The sequence below is a fragment of the Crocodylus siamensis genome, chromosome 8 (genome assembly GCF_052110815.1).
Source record: "Crocodylus siamensis isolate JL-2025a chromosome 8, ASM5211081v1, whole genome shotgun sequence".
In the NCBI taxonomy this organism is placed as follows: Eukaryota; Metazoa; Chordata; order Crocodylia; family Crocodylidae; genus Crocodylus; species Crocodylus siamensis.
The window spans coordinates 45,896,041-45,910,781 of record NC_143402.1 but is presented as its reverse complement, the minus strand read 5'-3'; the positions used below and the strand labels follow the sequence as shown (position 1 = coordinate 45,910,781).

At 45.9% G+C, this 14,741-nt stretch overlaps 1 protein-coding gene across 1 annotated transcript; it reads left to right on the top strand.

Annotated features, from left to right (window-relative positions):
• Nucleotides 1-1,092: 1,092 nt before the first annotated feature.
• GLOD5 (glyoxalase domain containing 5) lies at nucleotides 1,093-13,165 on the top strand. Its single transcript, XM_090061174.1, has 4 exons — nucleotides 1,093-1,140; nucleotides 4,762-4,926; nucleotides 7,202-7,357; nucleotides 7,798-13,165. The coding sequence occupies exons 2-4, from the start codon at nucleotides 4,786-4,788 to the stop codon at nucleotides 7,942-7,944; spliced, it is 444 nt and encodes a 147-aa protein (XP_089917300.1). The 5' UTR covers nucleotides 1,093-1,140; nucleotides 4,762-4,785; the 3' UTR covers nucleotides 7,945-13,165.
• Nucleotides 13,166-14,741: the final 1,576 nt, after the last annotated feature.

Here is a 14,741-nt window from a genome sequence, read left to right as displayed (position 1 = left end):
GATGTGTGCCAGGATAATTTTTTCAAAGAGCTTACCCGGGATTGAGGTAAGACTAACTGGCCTGTAATTTCCCGGGTCCTCCTTTTTTCCCTTTTTGAAGATAGAGAAACACCTACATCCAACTATTTTTGTGACCTGGTCGTAGAAGGCCACCAGATTGGTCTGACAGGACCTAGTCCTGATGAACCCATGTTGGTTGCCCCTAAGCATAATATCCCCTGCTGGTCCCTCACAGATGTGCTCCTGGATAATTTTCTCAAAGAGCTTCCCCAGGACCGAGATAAGACTAACAGACCTATAGTTTCCTGGGTCCTCCTTCCTCCCTTTTTTGAAAATGGGGACGACATTGGCCCTTTTCCAATCCTCTGGCACCTCTCCAGAGCACCACAAGTGCTTGTAGAGCTGTGCCAGGGTGCTGAGGGCAATGGTCCTCTGCCATTTCCCTCAGCACCCTGGGGCGGAGATAATCTGGACCTGCCGATTTGAAGACGCCCAGTTGCACCAGAAGTTCCCTGACCAGGTCCTCTCTGACCCTGGCCTGGCTGCGCCTCTCCTGAGTTCATCCGGGATTCCGGTGGGGAAGATGTCCCGGTCCCTGCTCAGAAATATGGAGGCAAAGAATTTGTTAAAGAGGTCAGCTTTATCACCTGGTGCAACTACCAGATTGCCAAATGTGTCCTGTAGGGGCCCCATGTTACCCGGTGCCTTCTTTTTACTCCCTATGCATTTAAAAAAGGACTTCTTGTTGTCTTTGATCCAGGTTGTTAGTCCCCATTCGGTTAGCAGAGGTGTCCTGCATCACCTACTCCAAAAAAAGGGTTAATAAGAGGCAACAACTTCTGTATATGCTTTACTGAACAAGGATCCTTGGTTCTTTAGCTGATAGGCAAGGCCTTGATCCTAAAAGTAGCTCTATGTTGAATGAGTTCAAGGGCTCCACAGAGCTCAAGAATCTGTCTGTACAAAGCAGCTTGCAGTTTCAAGGCTTTGACTTCTTACCATCATCTGCGCCCTGCCCCCTCCCAACAAACTCTGCTCCCAGCACAGCTCAGCTCTGGGTCACAGGAAGTAGTTAGTTGCAGGAGGCAGCTTCTTCTTTTAGGCTGCTGTTTCCAGCCTGTCTGTCTTTGCTTCCTGCAGGTACTCAGACTTTCTTCACAAATTTCACTTCTGCTCATTTATAGAAATAATACAACACTTAAATATTAACCCTAGAGCTAGAGGCCAGTTCTGAAAATATTGGAAATGTTGATACTACGCTAGAGGGTGAAACTGCATGCCAGGTAACAAAACGAAGGCTTTGTTTCTACATGGCAAACAGTGAAACTTCCTGAGTGATTGTGTACCTAGAAATCAGCTCTTACAAATGTCAAAACAAAAGCAATACGATAATGTGTGTGTTTTCTATTTAGTCCAGGAATGTATGGCACTTTGCAAGAGAGATGAGGCAGTCTGCAGATTAAGATGCATTTTGTTGAGCGCTGATATTTGCTGGTATTTTCAAACACCAGCCTAAGAAAACCTGGGTAATTCTTAGTGGTGTATATTTTTTTGCTGTAGCTGGTGCAGACGTAATTGTGTGTCATATCTGGCTAATGGCATCCTGCATATGTTATGTGAAATTTTCTTTGTGTTTCTGACTCTGAAGTCCTGGGGGTATCCCGTTCCAATTCCAAACCATGATAAGTAAGGGACGCGTGTCAGTGTCTCTGCTCAAAGGTTTTACACTGAGCTCACTGCTTGCTGAGCTGGACTTTGGAATTTCAGTTTTCCTTCAACTTTGTCACTGCCAGAGGTGTGCTGCTGATAGTGCTGGAGTGGATGGGCCCCTGGAGTGTAAAACCATTGTGCAGTTTAACCCTGACAAATGCTTCTGTACCTCTAGCCCAGGAGTTTAGTGAGTCTCATATAAATTTGATCACACTGTAGCCATAATCAATAATACTCCTACAGCAATTGCATCACCCACTATTAAGGCACAGAACCTTGATTTAAAGGAGAAACCCCATTCAAGAAAGGGGTTGGATTGAAGCTTTTTTCTTCCTTTTTGTATCACTTCACGATGGAAAAGGCTGGAAGTCTTTTTAAAAACCCCTGCCTTTTTATTAGAACTCTCAGGATGGGCAAGTGTGGCATGCAGTGATGTTGCTGGATAACTTGTTGAGTGTCTCAGGGAAGTAGTTTGTTCCAGAAGTTGAGGCTTTTTCCCAAAGAAAATGTTTCCCAGCTATCCATGGGGTATTGGAGTGTAAAAAAACTGTAAACAGGAATCCAGCACTTTGAACTTCTGCCAATGTGAGGAAGCTGTCAGTAAGGCCAACCGCACCTTGGCATGCATCCACAGATGCATCTCAAGCAGGGCGAAGGAGGTGATCCCCGCCCTCTATGCGGCACTGGTCAGGCTGCAGTGGGAGTACTACATCCAGTTCTGGGCGCCGCACTTCAGGAGGGATCTGGACAGCATTGAGAGGGTCCAGAGGAGGGCCACTCGCATGATCAGGGAGCAGCAGGGCAGGCCCTACGAGGGGAGGCTACAGGACCTGAACCTGTTCAACCTCCACAAGAGAAGGCTGAGGGGGATCTGGTGGCCATCTACAAATTCACCAGGGGGGAATAGGAGATACCCTGTGTGGTGCCTGGGGGAACAGGGCGACTAGGCATAACGGCCACAAGTTGAGAGAGAGCAGGTTCAGGCTAGACATCAGGTGGCATTACTTTATGTTTAGGGCAGCTAGGACCTGGAACCAACTTCCAAGGAAGCGGTGCCAGCTCCTATCTTGGGGTGTTAAAGAGGAGGCTGGATAGATACCTGACTGAGGTCATATGACCTCAGCATCCATTCCTGCCCATGGCAGGGGGGCAGACTTGATGTTGTGTTTAGGTTCCTTCCAACCCTATCAACTATGAAACAATGAATTAAAATAATTCCCCCTTTTCACTGCGGAGGTTTTGCTTGTAAGCATCTTGATGGGCCAGACTTCCAGGTCTTTCAGTGGTCCATAGAGTCTCTGGGTTTTCTAGACAAATCCTGATTATCTAAATGTCATATTAGTCAGAAAAAGAAACTAAGTTTCCCCGGTGCCAAATAGCAAGAGAGGGGATTAGGCCAAATCTATTCCTCCTCTGCAGGATGACTCAATGGAGTTCCCATTCCCTGGAGGAAAAACAGAAGGTGTCACTGTAACGGAGTCAAGTAAACACAAATCTGTTGTGACTGTGTGTTTACCTAAGTGCAATGGGGAGCCCAGTGCTGGGGGGACTGGGCTTTAGGAGCTGTCACATTGAAGCACTGGACTCCTTCTGCATGTGGATTTAATAGGGAATGTGTGAACTGACAGCTCCCTGGGAACGAGCAGTGTCCTCCCCCTCCCCCTGGGAGAGGCACTTAGTATAGAGAGCCCACCGTATCCATACAGAGGGTGGTTCAGCCCTACCTGGCCAGCTCAGCTAGACAAGTGCAAGGCAAGTGTGTGGGAGCAGGTTTCCATGGGGCTGAGCAAATAAGAAAATCCATGGTTTGGGGAAAAGATTTTCTTCTTTGGAGCACTCTTTAAACACAGGCTTTTAAAGGCCTGAGGCAGGGGCTGCCATAGAAGTAGCCCTGCCTTGGGGCAGGGGAGGTTCCCAGCCTAGGAGCCTAGGGGACTTTAGTTGAGATGAAGTGTTTTTTATTGTGCAGTTTTACTGCATGTAGACACGTGCTTACTGTGCAGTAAACTATGCTACTGCGCAGTCAAGCATCTCATGTAGATGTGCCCACAGAGCCATGGAAGTTAAACTAAAAACCTCAGTGATAACAGTCGGCCTTTAAGCATCCTCTTGCAGTGTATTGTCACTATTAATCCCCTTGGATTCCCTGATGGTATACTGGAGTAGAACGCTAGAGGCTTCGCATAGTTACATCAGTACAGAATTTGGGGGCAATCCATTGGTTTCCATAGGCTTTGAATCAGGCCCTCAGTCCTTATTTTACAATAGTGTTTGAAGACTGAACCAGGATGAGGTTACCATTTTATACCAACAGGTATTCTGGCCTCTTCAAAGAAGATTGACTTTTATTAGTAAATGGTTAGGACTGGGAATCCTAAACATCCCCCGTTCCTCAGAGAGCTACAAGCTACGGTTCTAGTCACGACCAGCCCTGTGGCAGTAACGCTGCCAGAGACTTATAAATTTGCAGGAGCCCTCATGGCTCTGCTTAGGATCAGGATCCTGTGATGTTAGAGGCTGTGTGTATGTATAAAGCCAGATGTGGTTCCTTCCTCAAAAAATTGGCAAGTCAAGGCCCAGGGCCTGGGCAGGTCCTCATTGGTCTTCACTCGTGACATGTGCAAGTGTCCACTCACACTAAGAGCAGAAGGAGCGGAAGTGGGAGGAGATGGAGATAGCCATGTATATTCCTTTCTTCAGCACGCGTGTATATTTTCATTATTGCCATTAAAAGAGAAAGCATAAATGTCACCTGTCCTGTCTGCCCTTCCATTTAGCTGTTATTCATTAGCTGCTTCCTCTAGGGCCTGACCCAGCGGTTACTGACATCAGTGAAAGTCCTGTGGATTTCAGCATGCTTTGGATTGGGCCCTAAGGGCTGAGATGGGTTTCATGAAGAGACCTCATTTTTTCTATTCAATTCACCCATAGGCCCAAATAAAACCAAAGCTTGCTTTCCGCTTCCATTTAATTCACCCTGCATCTCACTGGCCAGCCCCATCAGGAGATAGCCCAGCTTGTCCTGACTATTCACGTTTCCTTTTATTTTAGTCTCTGGCTGCTGACTCTCCAGTGATGTCCTGGCTGGACAAGGATAAGAGTCCACCCCCATGTCTTATCCAGAGACTGGACCACCTAGTGCTGACTGTGAAGAGCATTGAGGACACCGTAGCCTTTTATTCCAAAGTCCTGGGCATGGAAGTAGTCACCTTCAAGGTAACATAAGCAGCCAGTGAGTCTGAGAGTCCTGAGCTTCAGCCCTGGTGTTGTCACTGATGTGTTGAGTAGCCCTTGGCAAGGCATCTCCTGCATCTCAATTCTCCCCATCTTATATAATGATGAGGACTGTAGGAAGTGCCAGAGCGCTGGGTCCACTTAGCTCAGTGTGTGGTCTCCAACAATGGTCAGCACCTGCTGAACAAAAAGAAGGAAAAAGAAACCCTGCAGAAGGATAAACTTGACAGCATTTCTGTGAATTTCTCTCCCCATTTGTTTATCCTCCATGTGCCTGCAGACATTTAAAAATTAAAATATGTCAGGGTGCTCTAGAGGTAAAGAGCTTATGGATCAATGGGGCATAAACCCTTCTGTTTCAGGGGGCTAGCACTAAACCTAGATATTGGGGATCAGGAAGAAACTGCCTTTAAGAGTCAGTCCTCCTGTCCCGTCCAACACAGGGCTGAAGCTCAGGACTCCCAGACTCGGATTTGATTAAAATGTTTGGAATTTAGTTATTTCAGCAAAGTTTCAAGTGTTGACCACAAACAGAATTTTTTTGTTGGCTAACCCAACTTCCCATGGCTGCTTGTAGGTTGGTTAGTTGAAAGGGCATGAGGGCTTCAAAAACTATGAGTAGAAGTTGGGTAAATGACTCCCATTAGTTTTCAATGGGCATTAGACTCTCAACAATCATTTGTGCTTTTGAAAATCTTCTCTCACATTTGTCAAGCTATAACAATGCCTAGAAACCTTAGCCCCACATCTTCCTGGGTTCTCTCCTAGCCCATATAGCTGGGGCTGTTGCCGGCCCACACCTTCTATGAATCAGGTACGTTTGGGCAATGGGTAACTTACACTGACCCTATGAGTCATGTAGGTGTAAGATCCCAACTTAATAAAAATTACAATAGCAGAACTGAGTGCCAGTAGATAGAAGATTTAGGAAGTCACTATGAGAAGTGATGTCTCTTTACAGCACATAGCAGATCAGAGGTCAGGAAAACAGATCTTACAATGACAGGCTGAGAGCCATGGGACTCTTTAGCCTGGAAAAGCGCAGGCTCAGGGGTGATCTGATGGGCACCTATCAGTTTATCAGGGGTGACCACCAGGATCTGGGGGAACTTTTGTTCACCAGAGTGTCCCAGGGGATGACGAGGTCGAACGGTCACAAACTCCTGCAAGACCGCTTCAGGCTGGACATAAGGAAGAATTTCTTTACTGTCCGAGCCCCCAAGGTCTGGAACAGTCTGCCAGCGGAGGTGGTTCAAGCACCTACATTGAACACCTTCAAGAGTAAATTGGATGCTTATCTTGCTGGGATCCTATGACCCCAGCTGACTTCCTGCCCTCTGGGCAGGGGGCTGGACTCGATGATCTTCCGAGGTCCCTTCCAGCCCTAAGGTCTATGAAATCTATAAAGGAAGGAAACAGACTCAGAACAAATGAATCCCACATCACCCACAACCCAAACTGACCAGAAGAAAGCCATCTACACTGCATGTGGCATTCTCCTTTCAGTGCAGAGAGGTCACCAAACACTTTGCATCCAAATGAAGGCATGCAGTTTATATGAGCAACAAATGTCACAGGTAGAACCATAACTGTGCACACAAGCCCTTTGTGCATCTACAAATTTGAGTTACTTTGCATTTAGTAGTTTTGGTTGTGCAAAAGTAGTCCAGGTGACACAATTATCTATCCCCCCCTTCCCAAATTTCTGAATGGATTGTGATGAAAAAGTCCACTCTGGTGTTCTGCATTGTATTATGGATGGAAGAACAGCCCACTGGGAAAAGTGGGAATAGATTCCCTGGAGCCTGGGAGATCCTGCCACTGACTGTGTGTGACCCTGAGTAACTGAGTCTCTTTCAGTCTAGGGAGGTTGTTAGTCATGTTAGTCTCAAATCAGGCAGAAGGCAGGGCACATTGGCACCTCCAGAATAACTAATCAATAGGATCTATGGAAGAAGCATGCTCATTGCCGGTTCTACCAGATGGGTTGCAATCTGCAATTCTTGTGATACCATCAACCCTAACAGGTTTTGATATGCTGGACATGGAAGGAAGGAAAGGACTGTTCCATGTGTAGGACACAAGGGGCAGCATCCATCACAGAAAATACACAGGGCACTTCATCTGATCCCGAGCAAGGAAGATCCTGCTGTGTCCCTGGAGCCATGAGCAGGGTTTTTCTATCCATCCTGGCACTCAGAAGAAGCGGAGGCAAATGTAACATACTGTACTGATTCTTTCTTTCCATTGGTAACAGGAAGACAGGAAAGCACTAAAATTTGGCAACCAAAAGTTTAACCTCCACGAGGCTGGGAAGGAGTTTGAGCCCAAGGCCCGTAGCCCAGTTCCTGGTTCCACAGATGTCTGCCTGATCTCGGAGACCCCTCCAGACCAGCTGGTGGAGCACCTGAAGGTGGGGCAGGTGGTGTATCCCCCACATGGCATTCTGTCTTAGGGGATGCTGTAGTGGGTTAGGGATGAACAGATCAAGAAAGGGGCTTAGCAGGGGAATGGAGCTAGTGAACAACCCTTTCATCTCTGGAGACCTGGTGCTTCATACTGCATCCTTTATGTGTAAGAATGAGGAGCGACTCTTTTAAGGTTAGTGGGGCCCAACCAGCATAAAACAGGTATAGGACAGAGGATACCCATATCCATGAAGCTAAACATGAGTACCCATGAAATGGAATGGCTTGCTTTGGTGCCCTTTATGTGACAAATACCCACCATGTGCTGTACATAGCGTATAACAGGTTCAGGAGCAAGAGGGCCCAAGTGTCAGGGCTCGGAAGGATCTGCAGCCAGGAGCCTTGTCAAATCACTATGAACATTAACAATCCTCTCTCCACGCAGGCCTGTGGTGTGACTATTGAAGAAGGCCCTGTGTCTAGAACTGGTGCCATTGGACCAATCACATCCATCTACTTCCGAGATCCTGATGAAAACCTCATTGAAGTTTCCAGTTACAACACAGACTTGGCTGCGGACAAGAGAAAGTGAAATACTAGTTGAAATCCTCTCTCTGCTTATCTCCTTCCTTACTGATTTTTATGTAAGACAAATTAGCCATGATTTTACTTTTTTTTTTTTTTTTTTACGATTTTACTTAGATTTTTTTGCAATATCTGATAGACAGGGCAAACCTATGGTTTTTTTTGTTTTTTGGGTTTTTTTGCATATCGAGAACCAGCATCAGCTCATGTGCAGGGTCCATTCCATTGAAAGCTGTGATGTGTGAGAGAATTTAGAGAAATGGCTGATTTTGATCCCTTTGCAAATCAATAGGGGAACAACCCTGGATAGTGTTAGGAGGGACTCAGTGGCTAATGTCAGGAGTCTGCAGAAAATGCTTCAATGTCATCAAAAGGCATGGTAGAGATACATCTTGCAGACTAAATAAATCAGAGATGCACAGGCTTTTATGACCCCAAGCTCACAGTATCATCAGCCACTCCCTGCAATAAGCAGTATGCATCAAGAATCTCTCAGCTCCCTCCAGTGTATCATATTACTGAACTCATACAAGGGCTGTAGTGGTTGCTTTAATCTTCCCTTGCTCTGCCTTTCACTGGATGAGGGGCTTGAGGCAGAATATTAATGGGAACAACCTCAGGTTTGTAGGATTTTGAATCTGAGCCCAGATATGAATTTCTCAGCTGCACAGTTTCTCAAATCCTAAACTCTAGACCAAAATACTGTAGCCCAATCCTTTAACATGGCTAACACATAACTAGCCTGTACATTCAGTCCCACCCATATTCATTCCACAGCAGAACTAAAGACAGCCGTTAGCCCTGCATTGCTTCTTGTACTAGGTAGATTTAAGCTAGGTTGAGGGAGAGGGGAAGAGGTGGAGTGAAAGGGAAGGAAGGGAGTGGGGGGAGGATTTATCAACAGCATAGTCACACCTCTGATTGAACATGCCTGTGTTCTCAAGCATATGTTCATGATTGTGTCTCCAGTTAGCCGGGGAAGTCAACCACACAGGCAGACAAAGATCACAGTGGAACTAGCGTCTATTCAAGCCAGATCTGAATTTGGCTCACTGAGAACAGGTGTGTTGCTCTGCCCTTCCCTTGTTCATCTCTTAGAATAGATCAGGCCAGGGGAAAGGATAAGCCGTAGTGAAGAACCTGGCCCAGCTCACCTCATTAAGAAAAAACGCATCTGAGCAAATTTGCTCTAAGTGGTATTGAGCTCACTGTGTTTGGACTGAGTTTGTAACAAGGCTCTTTCCTGACACATTACACACCAGTTCTGCGTTTGGAGAGTCTGATCATCAGTGTTTTGTGCCCCCCCCCAACCTAGAGCAGCTCCTGAGTTCTAATCCTGTGCTTCCCTCTGGGAGCCACTCTCCATAATGTCCCAAGCCATAGAGATGCAGAGGCGCATGCAGTAAGAGTGACTTGCCTAAATACCTCTGAGCCTGAGGACTTAATATAGTCTGCAAAGCTCTTATTGCTTGTGATGATTCATGAGAAGGTAAAAAATCTCTGTCTTAAATCCCAGGCCATACTTCCATGGACAACAGTAGAGGGCTGGGGCTGGGGCTGGGGAAGGGAGATTGTTTTATTTTCCCACAACTGAGTTAGTTTCACTCCATTGAAACCCTACCTTGGCCATTGTCTTAAGTAGCTGAGAAGGGCCCTGTTGGAAAAAAAAGAATCAAATGGAAATGATCAGTATAAGTAAACAAAACCTTTAAAAATTGCTTCTCAGATCTTGAGACAATTCAGCTGTTAAAGAAGTGACCCTGCTTTTTATTAAGCATCACAGGTAAAAATCCACAGAGTGGCTACACACTTACTTTGGGTGGCCTTTCCCCAGCTTCCTTGGGCAGGGTCTTGTCTGGTTGTTCTGTGTTTGTACAGCAACCAACACAGTGGAACTGTGCACCATAAATGCTTCAAAGCATTGTATTGCACTTGTGCAATACAAAGGGTAATTAGTGAGGTCCAGAGTGTAAGAAAATTGAAGTTTGAATCAACTGCTAAGGAGCAGTTTTTTTGCATTCCTACTGTGGACTCCACAGACAGAGCTGGAAGTAGCAATAACTGGTGTGTTATCTACAGTTCAGTCCAAATCCACCATTGGTATACCCTCAGAGAAAAACCTAGCATATTAACTGGTCTCCCACTCTGGGCTGGGTGGGATTCAGATATAGGGTGTTCCAGCCCATGGTCACTGGGTTAAATCCAGCCCCTGTTATTGAAAGTCAGAGCTTATCAGGAGTTGGTCTCAGATCAATCCCAGTGGATGAGCATGGATGCATGAACAGACCCTGAGGGAAGAAATCTTTGCTAAAAACTGCTTTATAGCACTGCCTATATACTCATCATCACTGCAAGGTGAGGTAGGAGAGCCCACTCCCTGGGGAGATTATCGTTTAAGTTAGGCATATTAAAACACACAGATCAGGGCTTTGAGTGAGTTTCAGCTGAGACGGCCCTAGAGTGTGGGGGAAACTTATGTTCTAAGACCGAGAAGTAGAGATGGGTTCTAAGCAGAGTCACAAAGGAGGAGGGTGATGCATGGGAAAGAAGCAGCTTATTGTTCCGAATAGAACAGGATCTATTTAAAATATAAAGGCATGAAATCAGCCCTGGGAGAAAGAAGAAGTGGGCAGAGCATAGGGTATGAGAGCAAGTGTTGGGCTGAACAATATACATCACCATTAACAGCTCAGCTGCCTTGACTCTCCTGCTGACCAAATATGAGCGGTGGGTGGAAAGTAGAGGGGCACCAATACATCAGTCCAGTATTGAATCAGCACCGATATAAAGAAAATTGTCTGTGCCAGAAATTGACCTGATATAGCTGATAATTTGACTGATAAATGGCCCGTGCATGTGTGCAGCTGCAGCACAGCACATAGGCAGCAAGGGGTACAGCCCAGCAGCTTGAAGAACTGCGTGTAGCTGATAAGTCTGGTGTGTGGTAGAAGGGGAGGAGGGAGGGGGAAGGGAAAGGGTGTGGGGAGACAGATCTATACATGCACTACTGCGCAGTAACTAATCAGGTATAAATTTGATACCTGCATGATGCAGGTATCAAATACATGCCCAAGTTGGCATAAGTCACCATATTTACTGCACAGTACAGGCATGCATATGTAGATGAGTACCTGTACTGCTCAGTAGTTTTTGGTTACTGCGCAGTAATTTAGGTTACTGTGCAGTAAATGTGCACATGTAGATGCACCCAGTTTGTAGCAGTGTGGTCCAACTTGGCCTGCTTATTAGTCTCTGTGCATGTGAGACTTAGCAGTGGAACAGTAATGGGCAATGTAGGTCAGGACTAAGGTGCAGTGCAGTTTGAAGGATACGGTGGATGTGAGTTATAGCCATGTTTGAAGGATACAGAATTTAACTAGTCACAGTAGTCCTGCACTGGCAGAGCTGTGTGAGTGGGCGCTCAGGGCTGGAGTCCCGGGGGATTCTGCAGGACCAGCTGGAGGGGCGGCAGCAGAGCAGTGCGTGGGAGCCCAGCACTGGAAGAGTACCTGTACTGCTGGGTACCGCTGTGAGTGGGAGGCTCACACAGCCCTGCTCTAAGTGGTGTTTGACTCTGGTTGGCACCCATGGACCTTTTTGCATGAACATCAACTTGGCCCACAAATTTAGGAGACTGACTTACATCACAGCTGAATTAGTGTCACATTACGAGGCACCATCTGACCCTCATCTGAGTTGTTGCCTGCATCCACATAGATATACATGGGTGGATTTTCCTTCTGACTGTATATCATTTATTGTTTTTATGTGAAGTGATGAATAGCATGAGCTGAGGATATAACGGTTTCTCAGTTTGCCTATGGGAGCAGTTCTCACAATGGCCACAAGAGGACAGTCTTGTTATCAACATGGGCACTAGTAGAAAGTACTTAAATGGGAATAACATCTATGATTGTATCTGTTAAAAATCTTCTCTAAAGTCTAAGCATAACTGTCAAAATCTTCAGATTTTTATTCCTGATGGTACTTATGGGAAAATCCTGACTTTATGAGGGTTGTGGAGAACAGTAGCTTTATTAAATCTGTTTCAGCTAAACACATCTGTTTTGTACACATGTAACTGCAGAGGAGGGTGCAAACTTCAGACAATTGGCTTTTACTGTGCTAAGCATGTTCTAATGTCATCAGTACATGGATTTTATGGACAGTTGGGACTGTTATAATATTGATGCCTTACTTTCACATAGCACTTTTTCACCAACAGACCTCAGAGCATTTCACAAAAGAAGCAGCATCATTATTCTCATTTTACGGAGGGAAACTGAGTCACAGAGAAGGGAAGTGACTTGCTAAAGGTCACCCAGCAGGCCAGCCAGGCACAGAGCCCTGATGCTCCAAGTCCCATTCCAGCGTTCTGTCCTCTAGACCAGTGCTTATCAACCTTTTTTATACTGCAGACCGGCAAACTCACTCAAATAATTTTGGCAGACTGGGTATAGAAATAGTCTAATTTACATATTTAAATTTGTAAATATTTAAATATGTAAACTTGTAAATAGTAATTTTGTACCCAGGTGCAGGTTGTGGCACTGAGGGACCCTGCAGGGGAGGGGGCTGCACAGGTGGTGACCTGGGGCTCCCAGCTGCGGCTGCCTGGGAAGAAGGGCCTCCGCTGCCTTCCCTAGGAGCAGGCTGTGGAGCCCCTCCCTGCCCTCTGTCCCAGGCATTTCCCCACCTGCATCTCCCCGCTCCCAGCCATGGGCAGGGCTGGGGGGTCCTGCCTGGTCTGGTGCAGGCCCCAGTATCTGCTGGGCAGGCAGCGCCTCACCAAGCGCAGCCATGGCGGTGGGAGTGGGACAGGGCACACAGAGCCAGCTGCCCCCCTCCCAGGGCTGCCCCGCTCTAACCCCACACATGACTGCCCTCGGCGGAAGCCACTCGCCCGGACGGACAGGCGGGTCCGAGCAGGGGGCTCGTGCCACAACCTGGCAGTTGACTCTTTGTAGCCTGGTACTGGGCTGTGGGCTGGTGGTTGGGAACGTCTGCTCTAGGCCATACCACTTCTTACACCAGTTGTTTTGTCTCATTTCTTGCATAACACAAACCATTAAAACTTATCTAGCGATTTCTTTCTCAATCATATCTTCTGTTTAAGCTAAAGCTTCTTTTAAAGAAAGCCGTCCTATACTGATTTCATGACTGCAGGTGCTGGAAAATCCACCACAACCCTAGGGAAGTTGTTCTGCTAATTAAATATCATAATTACACTTTTGTACCTGACTTCTAGTCTGACATTTTTTATGGCTTCATCTTCTGGCGGTTATTTTGTATTATGCTGGGGTTTTTCCTTCGTTGATAAGGTAATTGTATTTTGCATTTATTGTTGCAAATTAGTGTGTCTTTGTGGTCATAATCCCAACTGGCAGGTGCTATGGTTGTGCATAGGTATGTCCAGATGCAGATCAGTTTTATATGAAAGAGAAAATTTTAAAAAGATAAGCTTTTCTGATTGTAAGAAGTCATCCTATCTGCCAGAGTCCTTTGTGATGTGTCTTGCAAATCAGTTCCTTTCTATGGTGAAGCTCTGTGGGCGTTCATCAACTTTGCTTATTCATTTAACCAGCCAGACTGAAACTTAATCCACGTGTTGCAGAAATGCATGTAAACTAATTCTGATGTTGAAGGATAAGATGTCAAAGTGATTCTCAAGCACACTTCTGAAAATATGGAGAGATGTCATTAAATTCTTGATTTGCACCAGTGTAACCAAGAACATAATTTATATATAGGTACCTGATTTGCACTTAGAAAGGGTGTAGACAAAACAGGGCCTAGTGAACAAATATGTTTCTGGGGCATGAAGGTCTTGCCTGTGCTGTGTGTATCTTGAAGGTAAAATGTAAGTACTTTGCTGGGTTTTTCGGAAGGGCTTAGAAGTGAGTCAAGCTGGAATCAAAAACTCCATTTCTGTTTTAAAAAAGGAGGTTTTTGACTTTGGTTTCATGAGAAACAAATTTCAGACCAGGGATTTGCATTTGAGTCTTCCCAAACCCATGTGAATATCCTCCACCACCACCACCATGCTGGGGCTGAGAAACACCCATGATAATAAGTGAAACCCAGGTTATTTGCACAAAATGTGATGGTTTCAATGAACTGGCATTTTTCTAACAAAAAAGTGCTTTTGCCAAAAAAATTCCAAACCAGTTCCATTGGGCACAAATAATTAAAATAAAATTTTGAAGAGAATCTGGTGTGCCCCTAAGTGGGAGCTGAGCTGAAAATCTGGGCCCAAATTTTTGAAAATTTGGTGCAAAGGGTCATAAAATTGGGAGGAAGACTGGACCAGTGATTCAGAATCCTTTCTCACTTCTCATGCCTAATGGCAATTACCTAGCCACATGACCGCTAACTTTGGTGCTTACCAGAAGTTTGTGCATCTGTTCCACATGACTACTGGATACACCAGGAAAGGAAGAAGTCCTAGCGGCCCACTGTGAAACAACTACGGCCTGTGGTTTGAGCATTGTATGAGGAAGTCAGGATGCAGATGCATGTTCGAATCTCCTCTGGATGAGGGAGACCTCCCGCTTCCCTTGTGGGAGTCCTAATGGCTAAACTGATGGGCTCCCTCACACTGGTCATAGGTTTTTGCCTGGTTACAGTTGCAGGATTTACACACATATAGAACCACATACCTGCCTTGCAAGAGCATAGCCTACTGGGCATGCTCAGTAGTGCTGTGGATGCCTGTGCAGGTACCAAGAGCAGACACCAAGAATGGAAATGGTATTATTTTGGCCTGTAATTTTCAGCCTTGCACAGTATGATCTCTGGGCAAAG